Source organism: Bombus huntii, chromosome 10 (genome assembly GCF_024542735.1).
Source record: "Bombus huntii isolate Logan2020A chromosome 10, iyBomHunt1.1, whole genome shotgun sequence".
Taxonomy (NCBI): Eukaryota; Metazoa; Arthropoda; class Insecta; order Hymenoptera; family Apidae; genus Bombus; species Bombus huntii.
The window spans coordinates 4126977-4148907 of NC_066247.1; the positions used below are offsets into that span (position 1 = coordinate 4126977).

The following is a 21931-nucleotide window of genomic DNA, read 5'->3' on the forward strand; positions in this document are numbered from 1 at the left end:
CACTAACTGCTAATACAACGGCGAAAAGAAGGATCGACATGGAAAGTCTCTGCGCACGATCACGTACGATTCGTCTGTGTGTAACTCACGCTCGCATAACCGTTTACACTCGTACTAATTCGCATATCGAGCATTCCACCGCATTTACTTTTAGTAAGACGACGGTGATTTCTTGCGCATCTTTCTCGATAATACAGGAAAATAAACTTGCTAATGACACTGTTTAGGAACGTTGGATACATAGACTGCGTTTTTACGTTTCGATAGATTTATTTGGTATTTACAGAAGTTACAGTATCCTGGTGAACTACTCGGACACGCGCAATGTAACAACGATCACAAGCGATTGGATCTGCCGAGCTAAAGGGTTCTTAGTCGATCCGAACCATCATACATACGCCTTCGAATTTCGCTATTTACAAGATTCGTGGTACGCGCGATTCGAGTCTCGATTCTGAAATACGTTTGTCAATGGTCGCGTAATGAGTCGATATTGAGCGTCTATTTTTAGGAAACTCAGTTCTATTTTTCTCCGATATTGCTATTAATTCTTGATTAATTTAAGACATCGTGGCATATTGTTACCAAATTTTGTCTGACCATATAACACGTACATCGATAGATCGTTTTAGGCATTGATTTTTATAAATTCAAATTACAGTGTCTTATACCGAAATATGCATATTTATACCGAAATATGTATATGTATACCTTACGAAAGATGTATCGTACACACAGCTTCATTTTCACCTTTCCTTTAACAAGAAATTCGATAAGTTTTCGTTAGTCAACCGATGGAAAATTTGTGCTTCAAGAGGTTGAACTAAGATATAGTATGAGTTATTGCGTATATACGTATATACGTATTAGCGTAACTATTGCTACTAATTGTTGTTTAAATTAAGACATTTAGCGACATTGTAAGTAATTCTTGTTTAAATTAAGACATCGTGCGTTATTGCTACCTATCCTTGTTTAAATTAACATCGTACAACATTATCATCCGCTTAAGTCAAGTTATTGTGCGATGTTGCAACTAATTTCTGTATAAATTAAGACACTGTACGACCATGGACGAACGCTGCTTGACATTCAAACCGTGCGTTCCATTAACACCTACACGTTATACTTAAGCCACCTATACAATCGTATAACGTGTAAGCACGTAGTACGGGGTAATCTATGACTAGAGATTTTCTCGAGAGTCAATTCTCGATGCGTATGACTTTCCGTCTTCCGATAAAGTTGAGACTGTTGAGAGAGATTCAGCAGACGCAGCTGCCTACGCCGAGGCAGGCGTACGAAGTTTGCTCGATCTTCGAGCTGGTGGTGGTAGCGTCTAGCAAGGTTGGTTGGGAAAGCGTTGGAGCAGCCGGTAATTGCGTTCTCTGCACGCCATCGTACAAAATCGATGACGCTTCTCGTTCTCTGCCGATACCTTCTGTTTCCTGTGCGTACGGAATTCTCGCGAGTTCTTGGCTCCTCGATTCTGTCGGAGCATCGTGGGACGACAAGCGACCGTAGTTTAGGAAGGTCTCTGTGTAGCTCGAGGGCGGATGGTGGTGACTTCCGTTGTACTCATGCGAGTAATGGGGATGGTATCTGTTCGATGGTGCCTTGAAACCCTCGTTGCCACCGAGGTACTGGTGCAGGTGATGCAAACTGGATGGCCCATACACTGTTGATCGCAAATCCAATTTTACAGATTGATCGTTGTTTGCAATTTTTATCACTACAATGTGTTTATTTAAATCCCAATAGAGACTTTTTTTCTTTTTCATTAATTCTAAAAGGTTATCGCGTATAATAACATACATTGCTATTTCATGTAATGTCTTGTACAATTAGGAAACTGTGTATAGTATGATAGTGCGTCACGTTTCATCCGTATGTGAATGGACTAAGAATCGTTTAATTAACTGCTTAGTGTCTAGAGCTCTGTAATTGAACCAACGTAATATGTGTGTCAGTTCCAACGAATGTGATATGCCTTTTGGTATACTATCTTTTGAATGAACTGTGTTACGCATCTACGTGTTGCTAGTTGTTTGCAAAAAGATGACCACATCATTGACAGATATAATTTAAAGCGTATATTAGATGGCGATCTGCTTGCAAACTGTTCGCGATAGTAGTGTAAACTCGATATTAATTACGATGTATATATATATATATGAGCTACCGACCTGCTGCGGTATTCGAGTACATGGCAAGAACTGCATCACCGTAGCCACTGGTGGGATGCTTTGCTAAATCAGAAACATCGTTCGTAGATGAGATCTTGCTGGATATCGATTGACTTCGAACGCCGTTTTGTACTTCGCTGGGGAGACCAGCCGATCCTGCGGAGCCGTATGCCATGTTGAAAAGTGCTTCCGGATCGCACACGAACTTATACACGTATCTCTCTCCAGCCACCTTTTGCATTATCCCTTTCTCGTAATAGTACCTCAATGATCTGCTTAATTTATCGTAATTCATTGCCGGTCGATTCTTTTGAACTCCCCATCTTCGAGCTACCTGAAGAAAATGAAATATATCACTTTACCGTTTGATGCTTAAGCGAGACGTCCTTTGTGACTAGACTGTTGATATTTTTACCTCAAAAAATTGATAAAAAACCGAACGATGTAAAATTGTGCAGAATTCACACATAGGAAATACTAAAGAAAGAAGAAAGTGAATATCGAATACCGAGGAAAATACTCGAAAGAAAAATACACGTTACGTCTAATAGACAAATAAATCTAAATACACTTAGGTTTCATATTTTTTGGGCAATGATCGTAAAAATATAAATTGAAGAGCATTAAATTTGTAATAGCAATGCAATCTACCTCTTCCGGTTCGATTAGCTTGAATTCCATTCCACGACCAGTCCACGCAATGCAAGGTGCGTTCGCAGGATCGTCCAACAAGGTGACTAAAAACTGCCACAATTGAAGAGAACCTCTTCGTTGTTGTTGATAGCCAACAGACATTTCGCTCCAAGGTGACACTCCCGTCGCCGAAGATGGCCTCTTGCTACTATACTCTGTGTTCCACGAGCTAGGAGATCCTTTCTTTTGATAACAATTACTCTGTCTCTCCCACGATGGATTCCTGCCTTCTAATTGAACTCCCAGCTCGGTCCATGTGGGCGTCACGCTTCTCTTGCCGTACACTTCCGAGCTCCAATTCTCTTGTCGCGGAAAGAAAGCTTCGCCAGGAGCTGGAATCGTCGATTGCCATTGAGAAGCTGCGGAGGAAGTGCTGGCTGGCCGACTAGGCGATGGCGAACCTCTGGCGTTTCTCGTTCCGCTTCCGTATTGCTGCTGTTGCTGGTAGACCATGCTGTTGCCTGCGGGAATTTGCATCATCGAGTTGAAGAGATTTTCAGGTTTCCGTATTCCAAAATTTCTCATTCTCGTTTTGGAAAACAAAAAACAAGGGTTTTCATGTTTTAGGAAAATGTTTAACATTTAACTCGTTAAGTTGAAAGAGAAATGTATTACTATAATTTATATCGATAGATGTTCATACGGAAATATATTAATTTATATGTTAACTGATGGGATTTTAAGGTATTCTAATGAAAATTTAAATTTTGATTTGTAGTTTATAATGATAGGATTCAACCTAATCGGAGATTAGTGAAATTCCGCATTATGTGTACGTTTCTGTATGTGAGGTATTCCAGGATGCCACAGTAGCAATCGAGAGTTCATATGGTATCGCAACGAGTAATCGTATATACGAGTAACAATTTTTTCATATTTTCATCTTCGATATATCCTTTAACGTTAGAAAGATACAATTATTATATCGAGGATGAATGAACAGTTTCTAATTTCGTCGTTTCGTTCGTCTGAACGACAGTTCATCGAAACACGCTGACAATATCCAGCGTAAACATAGTCTACGGTAGAAGAAGAACGGACAAGGACGAAATGGACAAGAGAAATTTCTCGGATGCACGAGAAAGAACGAAACGCAAGCAACGTATTAGCGATTGCACTCACGCGCGGTTGCCGGTGAAGTGCTCGTCACACAAATATCGGCAGGAAATTGGTTGATATTCAAAGCCCACGGGGTTGTCGGGATGGCGGAGCTCGCGGATAGCGGCACCGCCTGAAATACCGCGTAGAGCTCGCGCGATATGTATATTAATCGGGTGCTCTCCTCACAGGGAGCATCCACCACCGCCGGCATCCCGCTGATGCCGTGGTCCCTCGAGCCGAAAAAGCTATTCTCGAACCATAATCCGGTTACGTTCCAAGTCGTGTACCGGGAATATTGAAAAATTGAGAAGCCCCTTGCCGATACCGAGCCGGAACGCGACGCTGTCAGCCGTGATGCAGTCCATCTTTTTGCTCGTCGATTAAAAAACCTGTAACTTCGTTCGTTCGTGGAAAAAGAAACGTACTAACTTCGCAGGATGTGCAACGTATGTACATGGAATATTCTATTCGATAGGGCTTGCGGTTGGAAATCAAGGTATACACCGTGTACCCGATATTAATGGGAAATCTCAGTCATCGAGGTGAAATTAAGAGGAGGAAGGGCCGGGAAAGTTAATCGTGTCGGCAAGTTAGCTTTAGCTTCCTAGCTGGCAAACGTCGGTCGGATCCCGATCTCGTGTAGACGAGACAGACAGGAATCGCGGGGAGGAGGGTTGAAAGCTACGGGCCAATCTGGCACTCTCTCTCTCCGAAGAGGGGCGAAAGGGGTTGACCTCAACGTGCAAGCGAGGGCAGAGGCTTTGCGGGTAGTTTTAGATTAAAATTAATCGCGAGCTGATGAAACCGGTGGCGATGTACCAAACAGGAAAAGGGTTGAAGCCAGGACTGGTCAGGGGCGGCGCGCAGAAGGGTTGCACGGAAAAGAGGACGGCCTCCACTCGTCCACTCTCAGACGAGGAGCTTCGGTTCTTTTCTCTCTTTCCCTTCTTCCCTCTCTCATTTACTCTCGCCATCTCTTGTTTCCCTTCCACTCTCTCGCTCATCCTCCCTCTTCTCTTCTCATTTTCTTCTCCATCCCTGTCTTTATCCTGCTATCTCTGTCTCCCTGAACCCCGAATTCCGGAGTAGAGGCTGGTTAATAATGCAAGGTCCATTTTCCACCCACCTGACGCGCTGAAATGACCTTCTTTGCTTTCTGCTCATTCACGGGAGGCAGATTCTGCCGATCCTGGGATCGAATCGATTCGCAACGACTGTTTATTCATGCATATCGTTTACGTTTAACTCTAAGTTGTTGAATAGAGCAGTATAGAATACAGGAGGACCGATTGTAATCCTCGTGAGCCGGGTACTGGCATTAATTAGCGAAATGGTGACCAATCTGCCTCACCCATTAACAGGTTATTACTATTCCACCCGCTATATTGGTCAACGACTGGTCGATTTAGTGGACTAGGGAGACAGAAACGTTTAACATGCTCCCTTGGCAGTCTGCATAAGCGATCATCGGTCGTTTCGTTGAAATTTTCAAAAAATTGTACTTTCTTAAAGATTAAATTTAATTAGAGGGAACAAGCGACGATTGTGAAACGAGTTTCGTCAATGGAAACTGATCATTTTATTATCAGATTTCCGACGTACGTAATACCGTTTCAGGAATTAAATTCATTGAAGAGGAGCACGCGTTTCACGAGTGAGAACGCACTGAAACTATACGTGTCAGGGTGTATCAATATCGATAGGTATGGTCTTATTATTAACCTAAACTGCGTGTAAATAATTGAAACGGCTTAATGGGAGGGAGAATTACGCGAAGAGACGTAGTAGAAGCATAATTCCCGGGTGACTTGGAAGTAAATGGGTATACGCGCACGGTGTCGGCCAACGAATATAGCAGCGGAGTTCCTAAAGGATTCGTTTGGTGTACGTGCGTGAATAAAGGAAGACTAATCGGTCTGATTACAAAGCATGAGCTTGCAAACCCTTCGTCGGCTCTACCTTTTACGTTATACGTGTAGATTGCATAGCCTCGAAGACTATTAAGCAATGCTCTATAAATCTAACGTGAAACTTCCCTTTGAAAGCTTCGAGAATTTTATCAAGCTGATCACTGAGCCTCGAAGAGTATTTTTCATTGAAAAATCTGCGATATCAACTGTATCCTGAATGCAAGAGAAAGCTTTCGCGACTTGCAATCTCCCTCGGGAGAGAATTCTATGCTCTTTCCTTCGTTTAGCAGCTTTCGCTGGATTCTACGAAGTGCTTCTCCGTAGCTTTCGAGTTGAAAGCATTCTTCAATTATTCACTTACGTATACTTAGTCACGCGTGAGCGAGTCCAGTGTACCAGCGACGAACTTCGTCAGGGATTATTAAGGAATTTCGCATTAAAACGTCGCTGAAAATTTATTAGCCGGCTTCCGTACGAATCGTTTGACCCAGAATCAAAATCGTTCCCTCTAGACTCTACGCGAAATCAATCCGTCGTGACTCTCAAATTAAATACAACAACAAAGTATGACGAGGTACGATCGATATGATCGTGCTAATGCAATTTCGAAATGATTCGTATAACACAGATGATAGAATCACGAAAGATGTCTACGTACAAGTGGTCGAATACTTTTGCATTACGTCAAATAAATTAAATCATTGTTACACATACACGATCGTTTATATGTATACCGAGTGACAATTAATTTATTATTACACCGTATGGAAGAATACCTTTGTATTCGTGATAAGGCAAAACGTTTGCAATCTACTTAAATCACTCGTGCGCTCATCGTTTGTAATTTAGGGAAAAAATTCAAGCTGTTTAATAAAATAACAAAGACGTTAGAGCAGTGCACGCATGCTGGAGAAAATATGAGCTGTAATGAAGACAAATCGTAAGTTATTAACACGTTTGTCTGTAAAACGTTAGTAACTCTTGTTCGAACATTTTGCTATTTGATTTCTTCGATTTTTCTAAAAAACCAAGAAATATCGGAAGTTTTGAATGGTCCTAATTGGATGAACAGGAATTGTAATGATAATGAAGAGGGAGATAAAATATAAGACGATGAATTTCGGGTCGCCAAGGCGCTCTAAAAACAGAGACCGGAAGAGCAACTCGAGCTAGAGCTCGATTAATGGATGGAACACCGAGTACTTCCCTCGTGCTCCAGTTATTTATGGGATCTATAGGGTAGTAAAGCGCCACGTGGATCTATTGTCAAGAGATTTGTCACGGTGCACGTTCGAAAAGAGGGTATCATCGGTTCGGAAATCTCGTTGTTCCAAACAGCTCCTGAGAGCGAGCTAAGAATATTATCTATCGAATTGTACGTTCCATTTGTCCAACAAATCATAGATTTCTTACTATTTCGAGTGTCCTGAGCTGTTGATGTGGGGATGCTCGTCACGGAAATCGGCTCCCCATATCCTCTGTCCGCTGGTTCTTCCTTCACCGCTACGTTCTTCGTGGCCTCGCTTGTCCTCGAGCTCATCTTAGTATTTCTATACACGAACAAATACAAACGACTCTAGATTTTCAATTCATACACAATTTACGCATCAATTTCTTAATTTTTGTAAATAAAAATCTATGCGAATATCTATGCGAGTACGTATCTTCATAGATGATCAAAAAATAATTGTGGATAACTAGAGATAAGAAAAGAAACGTAACCCAAGTAGAAAATTGTTTTATACGTTGGATATCATAGTGTATTTCGGGTATTTTATATAGATACATTAAGCTAGGCCAGATATTAGAATATCTTCCGTATAAGAATAACGTGTGTATTTGGTGCAAGTTTTTTTACTTTCGTTACTTTTATTACGCGTTTATTCGCTTGTTTCGTACATTTTATATACAACGTAAAGTCTTAAACAATTAAAAATTTCTCAATTTCATGAGAAACGTGCAGCGAATAGATGTTTTAATATTTACGAATGGCAGTGTGTCTTTGCATACTACGTATACACGCTGCATGCATTTCCGTGCTTTCAGATTGCCCATAGATGCACAAGAAACAGCAGGTTATTTGAAATTTCCATTGCTGGATATATTTGTCCTCCTTACCCGAAGCAATTACTGCGATTCTCCGGATCGAGATCGAGGAACGTGCTACCTTGCGAATGTGCATGGTTCATTGGCGTTTGATACTGTGAGTAATTAGTATCATCGATTCTTCTGCAATTCGCTGATTCCTGTTTGACATTGGCGTCTGTAAAAACCAGTGTACCGTATACTGTAACATTTTAACGATCGAACGCTGAACATTAGTCAAAGACGATCGATATCGTCGTTTCTTAAAATTATCCTTTACATTGCTTGTTGCTCTATCTTTAAACAAAACAGACAATCAGCGCTATATAACGCGGTATAACGTGTTAAAATTCTAGTTACACTTCGAAAGTGAAAGTTAAATTACACGTTGAATTTTTATATACGTCGATCGGTATCAACGTTAAATTTTATCCTACGAAATTGCAAGAATGCGAAGCTGTACATTAGCCAGAAGCAGCAAGGGTGAATAGACATTTAGATGCAAAAAATGTCTTTGGGGAGGGACAGAGTCGCGGATGTACAGACGAACGGTCAATGATTTTAACGATCGAACGAGGATCGTTTCTTGGGACGAAGATCGGCAGGGCGAGGATATAAAAGCGCGTGTCGTTGCGGAAGCGAAGGCGCATCGTTGCAACGGCACGTGGGGATAGATTCGCTTCCTAATGGGGCTGCCGACGATTTTACGCGGCCGGGGGTGCGCCCTCGATAAATCAAACAGGCTCTGGCCGTGGGAAGCATAAGTCAGAGGCCTCGGGCAATCATTGTATTTGCAAACATCGGAAGTTTACTCGCTGAGAGAACAGCCGCGCCGACCCTACGGTACGAAAAAATCGCACGGTTTCACGTGGAACTTATGAACATCTCGTTTCGCGGCGGAAAACAATGTTTACACGACTAGAAACGATGTTGGATAACAGCCAGTTTCAATCGAAGAGTATAAAGATGCAAAACACACGAGAAGATGATTTTTGTTAATTTTCTCATATTTCTGTCATTCGATAGCTGAAAGAAATTAGTGGTATTTTAATGTGGAATATTCGAAGAAGGGAAAGTAGTATGACAAATTCGAAAATATCTCTTGAAAATACAGAGACTCGCGAAAGTATCGCAATACTTGTTGACGCTTTTACGAGCATATTGTACGTGCTGTACGAATTTCTCCATTTCGAAGTCTCATCGATACTGTCACGAGACTCGATTAGTATAACCGTATTGATAACGTCTAGAACAAATTCGAGAATATACATAGGAGTTACAAGATGACACAAGAATATATTTAACCACAGGACCAAACGCAAAGATAGCTTCTACGTGCAACTGGTTGGCAACGTATCGAATTTAAAAACTGCTCTACAAAAGAGTTTTTACAATCGTATTTTTCACCTGTAGTCTTCGATCGGATAACTACAAAACAATTGTATTTTTCAGCCTGATCTTTTTTCCATAAAGTAATCAACACTCCATGTATCCCGGTTTATGACGATTATTCACTCTGTTCCGAATGAAGCTAAATCTATCGTTTAACGATAACAACGTGAACAACCTCATCTCATTTAACGATGTATATTGACCCAGAGAGAGAGAAAGAGAGAGAGAGGGAGAGAGAGAGAGAGAGAGAAAGAAACACGGACAGTCTTTTTTCCAACTTTACACTGATACAACGGGCGTAACAACATCCGGTAAACAAAGCCTGGAATAAAAGTTTATTGGCAAATCTGAACCCGCCCATCGGCCTGTGTACCTCGAACAGGGTTCCCTCTGATTGTTTGCATACGTATTACGTGTGCAAATGAACGAGCTGAATCTCGCGCGAGTCCAGCAACGGATAAAATTAACAGGTGAAGAGCAAATTTGATGTACGGCATCGTACGGGAGGCTGCCAGGTTGCAATTGTGCAAATTACGGTGGAAATTGAACGAGTCGAGTTGGCAAGTGTATCGAGCACGATATAGAGAACGATATAACGATCGTGTGCAATACGAAATTTTCTTTATCGAGTTAACACACGAACGATAGGAGAACACGCGTATGCATGCAAGTATATAGACATTATCCGCCATTCCCCCTGGCCGTTTGCTCGCCGATTCGACGCGTCTCGAAATATTTGCCAGATTTTCCAACGCGTACACATACGGATAGAGCCTGGGAATTTTCTTAAGAATTTCGCGATAACCGAACGAATCGGATCGTTCCGAGAAACTTAACGAAAATTTCGAAGTGATATATTTTTATTAGAAATTTATGAAACTAAAACTATGTGGCTTCGTGGCGGATGTTCGAAAAGTTATTTTCCACCGCCAATTATTTAAGGTAGTTTCCACAGATGCCTGGGTTATTGAATTTTCTATCATTGGACCGCGGTTTTTTATGAAAAAATGCATAGATTATTCAGAATAGAATACTTGTTGTAGTAATTAACAAACGAAACGTGTGCCTATTTCAGTTCCATTCTTTTTTCGTTATGTCCGTAGAAATGTGAAATTGCTTAAAAATCCAAGGTACACTTTTCGCGAATAAATTTCATAAAGACCAAAAACGCAACGAACTTCCGAGCAACCCAATAAGATGAAGAGGAAGCTCCTTTTTTTACGTACGATATTAAAACAGCTTTGATAAACGGCGCGGTTGTGTAGAGAGACGCTAATCAGCCAGAGGTTGAAGAAAGGGGAGAAAAGAAGCCTTTAAGACTTAATATAAAGTGCTTCCTCGTGTAATGCGATATCGATAATCGACGGCAGTTTTCTGCTCACTCTATCTTGCTGCTTTAAAAACACTGGCCTCAGGCGATTTATCGGCTTTTTTTAATATCCTCGTCAATATTGCCCCTCCGAAAAAATTTCATTGTCAACGAACGAAGATTGCAAGATCTTCAATATGATTTTCAAGATATTTTGTAATAATTAGACTGCGGATTTTTATGCATTTACCTTAACTAATTAAGCATTTATATATTTGCATATCTTCCTATAGAAACTTATACACGCATAGGTAAGAGCGAAACAAACGATGGTACAATTTTTCAACAAAATTTATAATAAAATATTATACACTACTGGAAAGTTATTTATTTCCAAACTGGCTACAGTCTCCGAGATACAGGTGAGATAAAGAAAACTCTTCCAAGCTTATGTTGTGATTAATTCAAGCAATAATGTTTAATTGAAACTGCTGGAAACATCGGTTAATCGCGTTTAAAACATTTTATTCTATAAGAAGATGATAAGTACGATGCGTTACTCTTGATCATTCGTTTCTCATTGATTTATACATTTTATCGCGTATCCTTCCTACAAATCGGTTAAAATATTCAGATTCTTAGCGGGGGCAGTATGGAAAATATATAAAATATGCAGATTAGGGTACTCGTTATAATATTCAATGGGTGAAATTTCTGCTTATGTTGCATTCATAAAAATTTGTCTCTGCATAAATATCCTCAGTCGAGTAATAATGTTTCGGTACTGTATGATTAGAGGTTTGTCATAAACGCGAGTCGCGAAATCGCAAGAGTCGTGAGATCGCAAATTCGTAGTTTCCTATTCGCGTAAATTGTATCGAGCTACTTTCTAAATTGACACTTGAATTGCATATGTGATACATTTCCGTGCAGCTTCCGTTTCGATCGAGATTGACTTCCTTCGTGTTACGCGGTTCGTCAAGCATTTGACACGATTGGAACATTGCACGTAATTAGGTGAATCTCGGGAAATCGCGAGTTGCCTCGGCTGATCGAAGATGTTAGAGGAATAAATTTCTGCCACACTAACTTGTCATCCGATGGAACTCTGGCACGTACTGTTCGCTGTCCTCCGTTTCGCAGCTGCTGCCTGTAACATAATAATTTGCAAATTTATCGTTAAGAAACGATCGTTCGCGTGAGAAAATCGCTAGAACTGCAAATGAAATAGCGTTATTCGATACTAAATTGCTGCATAAATTCTGTCAGCCTGTTCGTTCGTACGGAACAGTTCCCCGAGTCAAACACTTAGACTGCACGTCGTTTCTTTAAAAAGTAATTTCCAAATTATCCGAGATACTTTCTCAGCAAATATTTATTATTCCATATTTATAGGAATTATTAGTTTTAAAATTCAAGAATTTTTAGAATGGAGCAGTTAATAGCTTATTTACAGATTTTACAGATTATTTTATTTACTGATTTTTATTTACAGATTTTTAAAAGTCATTGGCAAATAATAAAATATAGCGTGAATGTATCTTTTGAACTGCTTTTCCTCGAATAATATCACGGAATCAATGATTGATAATAATTAATACTCTGGCGGATAAAACTTGAATTCAAACTAATATTAATAGGAGAGAAAGATCATCGTAAGATGTAAAATAATGGTTCGCTAGGTTCGCCTGGTGGGTAGCTAGTCGCTCCACTGACAGTGGCAGAAGGTCCCCTCGTTATCGTGATTATTACACTGCATCCATCGTGCATTACATTCCAGTTTGTCAAAGTAATCAAAATTAATGTTCCGAATAGTCAGGCCACTGCGTGTAATCATCTTCGTGGAAGATTTACGAACTGTTCGATAAATGGATAGTTTCCCGGTTCATTTTGCAAGGAATAACATTTATAAGAATTTTACCGTGGGTTTTTAGTTTACGGAAACTCTGGGCTGTTCTACTGAAAGGAAAGTGGAACGGAAGCCGAGTATTTCAAAGCGGCTGTACTCGTCTTTGCTCTTGTAATTCAATCAAGTTAATGGAACCTATTATAACGATTTCTCTGCGAATGAAACGATATAATAATTTTTATATTTTTAGGGCAATATTAAATGATATTGATTGATTTGATGGTAAAATAAAAAATAAATCCGCCCGAACAGGGACTCGAACCCTGGACCCTCAGATTAAAAGTCTGATGCTCTACCGACTGAGCTATCCAGGCTGTTGATACTTCAACCCTTCGCAATTTTAGAAAACATTATTTTTATTTATAGCAGGATTTTTCGTCTTTTATATTTCTGATAGAAGTTATTTATAACAAAACTTACCATCTTGAAGCCATGGCTCTTGTCTGTATTCCTGTGTGGGGTATATTTCATTCTCTGAAATCAAGTTTTACATTGATTTTTTAAGTGACTTCTTTTTTAAAACGTAACAATATTATTGCAAATTCTTCATTTTCGAAGAGCAATGAAATTTTGATTTTATAAATTAATATTTTACTTGAATAAATAGAATGTTTAAAATATTCTACTAATTTCTTATCTACAGCGTTACAAAGATGGCCTACGTTTATATAGGTCAATCGATAAGAAATTACGAAAAGAATGCTATATTGTTATTCTATACTGACAGAGATGCGACAAGATCTAAACGTTATCTTTCTTATTTCATACATTTACTTTACGAGCCAAGCAAGGAATTACTTGGTGGTATAATGATTTATGGTTACTCGGGGATAATTATCCCAGCCTGAAATTAATGCCTCACATATTCTACCGTATTACTTCGTCAAATCCAATGAACGTCCATTATCGTCAAAAATAATACGAGCATGTTAGATGATAATTATTCGAACGATGTACGATGCTCGAAACATCGAAAGAATTGCTTTCCCTGTCACTTTGATTTTTATTCTCGGTACTTATATTTGTATTTTTTTTTTACAATTGTGTAAAAACATATTTTTATTACAATATGGTACGAACACCATATCCATTAAGCCTATAAAATTTCTTTATTTCTATTTATTTTTGACTCACAAGGAAAGGTCACGATTGATTCCGGCCCGATTTGGATGAAACTTTATAAGTTTGAAGAACCGCCAAAAATAATAGATACTTTCTTTTTAACTGCAGTAACACAGGTTGGAGGGGTGTGAAATTACCCGTCGAAATTCGACCCCTGAAGAGCTAATTCAGAAACCGTTACAGATAAAGGAAAATCTATCTTCCGAACCTCCACCGAGACTTTCACCCAGACTCTTGACCAGCCCTTCTTCGTCGGATATATCCGAATTTGTTGTTGCGTTTTCTAAGATACATACGTTATGCCTTTATTAAAGGTTTAAACTTTTGTATTGTTGCTAGTTGACGTCAGAAAGATGAATCGTTCCAGAGGATATTGGATAATATAGGAATTGCAAAATATAAAATTACCTTTTAGTCATCCTTCCGGAAGGGTAATCAAACGAGTTAAGCGTATATTCTTTGGGGTGTAAAACGATTTCTGGATAATTATGTCATGATGAAACACGATGTCTGAGCTGTAATAAGATTCGGCGAAAGAGCCATAAGACGGAACAAAGACTGAATGTTGGGGGATGAATCAGTAGCAAAAACAACCCCTTTCAATGCAGGCATGTACATAAGAATGCGGCAGAGATGTATGTTACGTGGGGTCTGTTTAATGGGCCTCTAGGATTCGCCACGGGTAGCCACTTGTCAGTAACCTTGTTTTGTTCATAATCACAATCCAGTCTGACGAATCGAATTTACTTGGCTTCATAGTTCGTGGGTAATAACGCGTTTTGTCGCGAGTTGTAATAACGATGCGTACGACCCAAAATTTGAGAAACCTATCGAGAAATGGTAGACTCGAGATTGGATACTTATAGACGAAAAATAATATCGTTAAGATATATTCAGCCACTTGGAAATTTTAAGACATCTATCTTTAATAAATCTTTGCTATTTTTGTCGTAGATTCTGAATTATAAATTGCTATATATTATATATAACATATTTTCTTTGTTATAAAAAATGTCCCTTTCTGTCTCCCTCTTTATTACGTTTGAAATAAGTCGAGTTACGACAAGGATGGTTTCGTAGATGACGTAAACTTTTATCCGTATCGATTGCCTTATTTAGATACAGACTATTGACGGCACCGGCAAGTTAATTACTCATTCTCTTTCTTTTATTTGTTGATATCATTTTTCTATATCCGTAAGAAGAAATAAAATAAATTTTATAAGTTTGCGTCGTATTTTAAGTCACTCTAATAGCTATCGTCAACGGAATATTCCTGTCGCAATTCTGCTTCCATTTCTCGCGAGGAGAAGAACCGTTCGAGTCTCGAAAACGAGAGGAGAAAGCTAGAAGGTTCGTTCTTTCGTGTCGACGTTTCAATATATTTCTTCGCGACGAATCGTCGCCGAAAAGTGGATGGGGAGGCTGGGTAGGGCGTAACGTGATTACGATAGAGAAATTGCAGCATTATAGGCAGTGATTGAGTTAGGTGGAGGCGGACCATCCTGACTGGTGGTTCACACCACGGCATGCCAATGTTAGATATAAAGTGTCAATCACTGTGCCCAGACGCTGCTAGGGTGGTTACGAATCCTATGGGGGTACGACTGGCTCCAACTACCCCATGGGGCTCTTTGCGGCGATAACACGTTGCTTATTGAATTCGTCCTGAGGCTTCCCGTCGTGGTGTCACGTTTCTAGGTCAAGGCTGCAAGTAAAACTGCCGACACCGGAGGGATTAATTGACCGATGGTGCAAATTTCACTCGTCCTCTTCATTAGGTCATCGAGCAAATTGATACGACTCTGTGGTCATACGTTTCTATTAATTTCAAATCTTAATTCACATTTTCGCGATCAATTAGAAATTTATAGAAGCGTATACGAAACCGTGAGTAATTATTATGTAACGGTGTAGATATTCATGTTATCGCACAACGAAGTAATGTTCTGTATTTGTTAAGAGAACAAGATCAACCTTATGGCCACAGCTTTTTTTCTTTCTGCCCCAACGTAAGCATGAGAAAATTAGTGATAACTAGACTGGAAATTTTTTCCATATATTTATACGAAATTTAAAGGTGCACAGAATGCATATTATACAGAAATACTATATATAAAGCATGCAGAATAGAGTGCCCGCTATAGTTTCTAATACGTAAAACAAATTTCTATCTAAATCGAAACTATAAAAATGTAAATTTGTATAAAAATTCTCAGTCCAGTCGTAACTATATCTTCCTCCAAAACGTTAAGTCGTAGTAACACAGAACAAAGAACGTCGATTCATTACAATTCCTATGTTAATCGATCTGTATTGCCCTGACAAACAAAGTCTAGAAATCGTCAGCCCCTTGAAATACTTTCTACCGTTTCGTGCGGCCTTAAAACGTAATTGCACCGTAGAAAATAATATCATCCCTGATCCGACTATATAAAGATATTGACTCGACTGCCTGTCGGTGACAGGCTCTCTTCGGGGGGTGGTTCCCCCTTCGCCCCGTTGTACACAGTTCGCGAACATCCTGCACGTGCTTCGGGCCGCGCTACGCTTTCTTGCTTGCGTGGATCTCTTTCGTGTACAGTGTACGTGTACGTGTTTGCACGAAGACGCAGTCGAGACTCCATGTCAAGACGGAGGCCCGGTGTTCCCGAGCAACATCGTATCAAAGAGCTTCAAAATCGTCGAGCGGGGGATGGTGACCCGTACGGACCGCCCTCGACTTTCTCGTCTCTCGATTTCGTTCAGGAAAAGTCTCATTGAATAATTCGAAACTGATCGAAATATCGAACGACTTCCATTCGCTATAGCGTTTGATGTCTTCTCTATGTTTCATGCGTTTTGATATGGTAGGTGGAAACGATATATAGTAAGATAGTAAAATCGGTCAGTAGTAAAAGTTTACAAGTTTCGATAATCGAGACAAGATAAATAAGACAGATAGATAGAAGATAGATTCATTAGAACACATATTCATTACATTGGGTAAGTTTTATCTGGAATGAAGTGACAGATTTATAATAAAGTAACTAGGAAATATAAAAGCAGTGAATTCGTATTAAATATCGTACTTGTGACCGGCAAGTATAATGTTAGCTCAATTCTTCGTTTGCAGTATATCTAACGAAAGTCTTCTTAAAAGAGGAGGATGGTTTTCTATCTGATTTATACATAGAATATGAATTGATACCTTCTCGTTTCTAACTTTTAAAAATTCGATGTAGTCGTAGAAAATACGTACGGCTCTGGGTACGGTTAGATCAATTAGTGACCCTACTTAGTGCTTTACTTTACGACCTTGCTATATCGCTCCCACCTAAAATACATGTTCTACTTACCAGGGTGCAGCTTCTCCTCGGTACTTGGTTGTGTCACGGAGTAGTTACTGGGACAGTATCCTGTGGTAACTGTTTGAAGTGGTTCGTTCAGCCTGTTGAATTCTTCGTTTGGCTGGAAAGATAGATGTCTGTGTTAAAATAGCGCTTTGTAGTAGCAAACGTTCGTTTCTATACGAAGTAGTATTAATCGGATATTTTTCCTGTGATCCTTAAATATTCTCTTCGTTCAATTTCCAGTAGATATTATTTCATTTTTTGTTAAACTGTAAAACGAAGACAGCGATCTTTATGTACGTACGTACTTGACTTCAATCGTAGTTTAATATTTCCACATTTTATCGTAGAAAGCCAGCGTTCTGCATTTTAATTTCATCATTTCAAATATCGGGAGTCGGGAGTGAAAAGTCTTTCTCGTTTGCGAGCGTTCTATCGGGCGAGGAAAAAAGACGAAGACAATCAACGCAGAACTGATGTAAAATTGCAAGAAGAAAGGAAAGAGAACGAAGCGATTTGGAGCAGAAAGGAATAGCGAGGAACGAGATTTTAAGTAAAGTAGTGTATAGCAGGCACAATGAGAAAGAGGAAGAGAGAGAGTGAGAACGTGCGAGAGAAGAGGCAAGGAGGACATCCGGTGAACGATTGGATGGTTTCCTCCTTGCGGAGCAATCTAGTGGTAAAGCCGGTTACCGGTTTTGGAAATTCCAATAACGCCGTGTCGCCGTCTGCTTTTCCTTTATAAAGTTTCACTGCGGTCTCTCAGCCGATCGCTTACACTTTAAAATCGAAAGACATCGTACTTGATTTTAAGAAAACTTCAAACATGCTCAGTATCCTCTTCAATCTTTTTATTAACTTTGTTGTAGCCCTCGGATTTCTCTGTCTCAATCTTACTCTTGTTTCAACAAATAAAGGGACTTTCAACGTCTTAAGACAATTTTTAATATGAGATTAAAATAAGAAATCATGTACATCGATTTTTTCATATTTTAATCAAATTTAGAAGATATAAATTTAGGAATGAAAAACTTGATTGAGTGGGAAATGATTTGAAGAACGTAATAGAGTTAACAGGATACCTGTTTAGATAGCTTCCCGTTAATTTTTGAAATATATCTAATCGCATAAATTCACGATAAAAATATATCGTTGACGATAAACGTAATAATAAAATAATCACTTTATTGCTAAATTATCCATCATTTTTCTTTTATAGTTAATTCGACAGGATATTATCATTTATAGAGACGTAATCAACTTCCTCTTTCACAGTTTCATAGGTTAGTCTTACGTTCATTGCCTCGTCCCTTGGATTTTCCTCTGATTGCAATTAATAGTCATTTATAATTAGTCGCCGTGATGGTTTAGCACTTGTAATCCACAAGCTGTGCCCTCTAATATAAATTTTAATTACATTCCCCGATATTACGTTCAATCTTTAATCCCGCCAACCCGATATCAAATGATATTTAGCGGCACGACAGCGTTAAATAAGGGATAAAGAATGTATCATGCGGTTTTATGCGTAGCCCACCCTTTCTTATCAAATTTGACCAAATTTTCTTGTTCGAAAAGTTCGTAACATATTTGACAGTGAATTGTATTCTGCATTGAATTTGATTGTATCAGAAAATGAATATTTACCAGAAATTTTTGCCAAGTACGTGGATATGATATAATTATTTGGACGCTAATTGGAATATTACACTATAGCATAATACCATAATTATTTGATTCGTGTTATTATAAAATCTTTTCTAACATCTATTTGGAGAAGCCTACTTGATCCATAACATCAAAAGAAACAGGTCATATATTATTCCATGAAATGTTGCTTCTGTTTTTCTTTATATAAAACCTACGTTTATTATTAATAATTAATAAAAAAATTTCTCCACAGCAAAAAGCATTCGATCCTAAAAAAAATTGAATCCTTTTTATTTTATAATCTTTCCGAACAATTCAATATATTTGCACATTCTCGATCTTCGTCTTATTTTGAGTCATAAAATTTCCCTATCTTGACAATGTGCGCGTTTTACAGATCCTCCAATGCTACTTTAGCCGATCAGGGGTTAATCGAGTGCATTCACGATGCAATGACTCGTAAGGAAAACGCGCAAACACGGTCGCGTGTCGTTTAACTTTTTCCGTAGGTTCACCTTTCTTCACCATTCCTCCCCCTGACCTTTCCCATCGGGAACGCGTCTCCGTGTAAAAGACGCGCTTGTAAGTGGATCGTTTGGGGTACGTGTGTCATGTACGAACAAACGCACTCGTACGTTTGTATCTAGTGAAAACGAGATACCCATGAATCGTGGGGAACGCCCCATCGTTCCTGATGATGCTGCGAGGGGTCGTCACCCCAATTCCCTTCGTACACCACCCTCGTAATTGCGCACTTCGGTTCGGTTTATAATAAAGTCATCGAGCAGACAACACGTTCCAAACAGACTCCCCTTTCTATCAGCGGATCTTGTCGATTTCGTTCATCGATTTGTGTAAAAACCGAAAAGGCTCTTATGAGATTTGATACACCGGTTTGGACGAGGATCGTTGGATTAAGACGCGAAACTTTGATTTGATGAAGTACAGAGTGTATTCTTTGGACGTAGCAAGGATGAAAGTAAGATTTTCACTTCATTAAAGATCGTCCAATTTCAACAAAGAGTCGTCGTCCAATTTGATCAATTAGGAGAAGCGAAAGGCGTTGCCACTTTGACGAGAAAACCTCGCCCTTTTTTCTTTCCGTCGCTTTCTTCGACGAGGGTGCGAAGACAATGATGGTTTCGAAGGACAGAATACGAACAATACCGTGGATGACAGCGGGACTCGCAATTACAATGTGTCGCCGACGGAGTCTATCTACTAATTGCTCTCTTGATACACGCATTGACTTTCCGTTTTTCCTAAGAAAAAAACAATTCATCCATGTATCTTTGTACTTCGCAATGCAATCCACGAATATTATCCATAATATTATACAATGCCGTGGTTTATGGTTGTAATGTTAGGCTACGGTTACACTGCATGTGTATCCTGATGAACTATCGTCCCGGCGAATGAAACATCTGACATTTAGTTGCTCTAACGTAATTGCCCGAATAACAATTCGGCAGAATACGCATCCGCTGTAATCATAGTCTCATACAATCCCAGAATACTATCTTCGTATTCTTTGAAAGAACAAAAGTATCTTGTATCATCGTTAAACCGCGGTTTTATGGGAAATTAGAAAATGCTAAATTACACAGAACACATATAATACGAAGAAAAATATCCAAAGAGCAGTGCCGTCTATAATATTTGGTAGATAAATCAATTTTCTACCAAGATCCTACTTTTTAACTGATATTCTCAAAAATATGAATTTTCATTAGAATCCGCAATCTAATTCATCATCGAAACGTCCCAGGTAAATTCACATGGTGGTAAACGCGCCCCGTTGAAGAAGAGGCTTTTAATCATGGGAAACTCGAGTGTCAGCATATGTTGCTGATACAGAGGAGTAAATTAAGCGGCGGATCCGTGCAGCGGGGCTGGTGTGTGGGAATCGAGTGATTTTTAGAATCAACAAACATAAATCAAGTGTTTCCGCGAGCGAGTGCTTCACGTCGTCTCTCCCTTCGTTCTTACGAAGGGTGTCCGACGACCACCCACGGCTCACCGGTGTCATAGTCACGGTGGTAGCCCCGTGCACGGGGGTATCCCGCACCGGAGAGACCAGGAGGGTTGAATGGTGGCGACAATTACGTGTTTAGGGGGCACAAAGGGGTGGCACCCGTGGGACGAACCATCGGAGCGTGGTGGCGCGTGCCAAGGCAATTCGACACTCGAGGATCATCGCGCGAGTACGATGCATTATGCGTTCATTGACTTTGACTATGCTCACTGTCCACGCTTACGACTCCATTGTATCGTCATGGGGAGAAAACCGGAAATGGGAGTCACGTTGATCAAGTTGTTGTCTATCTGGTCGACTTTTTAACTTTTACGATGGACAAACACTAACTGTATCTCGTAATTATTGGGTTGTTTATGGTGTTGTTTGAATATGTAATGATGGATACAACAGAGCGATGAAACGTTGATGGGCTTGAAGTATACTTCGGTAACAGAAGAGTTTCACGTATAAAATAGATCGTTAATAATTATCATTATTCCTACACTTGGCAAGGGAAGTATCGTTTCTTCTTAGACATAGAAGAGCAATTATTGCGTTGTTTGATTGAAGTAGCACCTGCCTGTGTATATCTGCCAGTCAGACACGCGGATCTTAAGATTACCAGTGTAATTATTGTATTGTATGATATAAATAGTATTCGTCCGTGTGGGTCAGATACGCTCATGTCTTAAAGTTATCAATGCGATTATTGCACTGTTTAATCGAAGTTGTATTTGCCTGTGTAGGTTAAATACGCGTATTTATTATTATGTAATGAACGTTTCCAAATTCTTATGTATAGTGAAAGTATGGAACAACAAGGTAGTACCATTGTATATTTTTTATCTTACCAGCCTAGCCAAATCTGTAGTCGTGGCTGGTACTTCTTGATCCTGATTCATACTTGTTACCCAACTCTTCTTCTGATTCCTTTTTGTCGAAGAAAAACGTTCGTCACCAGATTCCACGAAAATGACACGGGTAAAAGTATTGATAAACGAACAGATCACACGAACTGTCGCGTAATTTTAAAGTCACGTTGCTGCACCGTCAAGATCAAAGATAGGACTGAGACGAGTGATTTGATCTCGCTGAACAGTGAAAAGACAGGGTATATGCATCGGGGGTTGTGTCTACGGTACGTCTACGCCCACAACGTGGTATAGAAATCAGCCCTGCGCGAGCTACTCGAGCGACTAGGGGTTGCTTCCAACCCCTGCTTGGT

The 21931-nt window shown here is 39.6% G+C and overlaps 1 protein-coding gene and 1 non-coding gene across 2 annotated transcripts; both read right to left on the reverse strand.

The window, feature by feature from the left end:
• Positions 1-137: 137 nt before the first annotated feature.
• LOC126869977 (DNA-binding protein D-ETS-3) lies at positions 138-21806 on the reverse strand. The gene is made up of 9 exons (XM_050627244.1): positions 21558-21806; positions 17046-17157; positions 13006-13059; positions 11767-11826; positions 8009-8153; positions 7304-7440; positions 2838-3340; positions 2187-2520; positions 138-1678 (listed from the first exon to the last, which is right to left on the reverse strand). Exons 1-9 carry the CDS (start codon positions 21606-21608, stop codon positions 1266-1268), a joined length of 1809 nt encoding a protein of 602 aa, XP_050483201.1. The 5' UTR covers positions 21609-21806; the 3' UTR covers positions 138-1265.
• Trnak-uuu (transfer RNA lysine (anticodon UUU)) lies at positions 12827-12899 on the reverse strand. The gene has a single exon. It is a non-coding gene; the product is annotated as a tRNA-Lys (tRNA).
• Positions 21807-21931: the final 125 nt, after the last annotated feature.

Excerpts from the sequence above, each read along its gene's own strand:
- LOC126869977 (XM_050627244.1), bottom strand. The coding sequence starts at position 21,608 with ATGAATCAGGATCAAGAAGTACCAGCCACGACTACAGATTTGGCTAGG. Across the intron at positions 13,060-17,045 it reads CGAGGAGAAGCTGCACCCTG|AGAATGAAATATACCCCACA; the intron begins GTAAGTAGAACA and ends ACTTGATTTCAG. Across the intron at positions 2,521-2,837 it reads AGCTAATCGAACCGGAAGAG|GTAGCTCGAAGATGGGGAGT; the intron begins GTAGATTGCATT and ends CATTTTCTTCAG.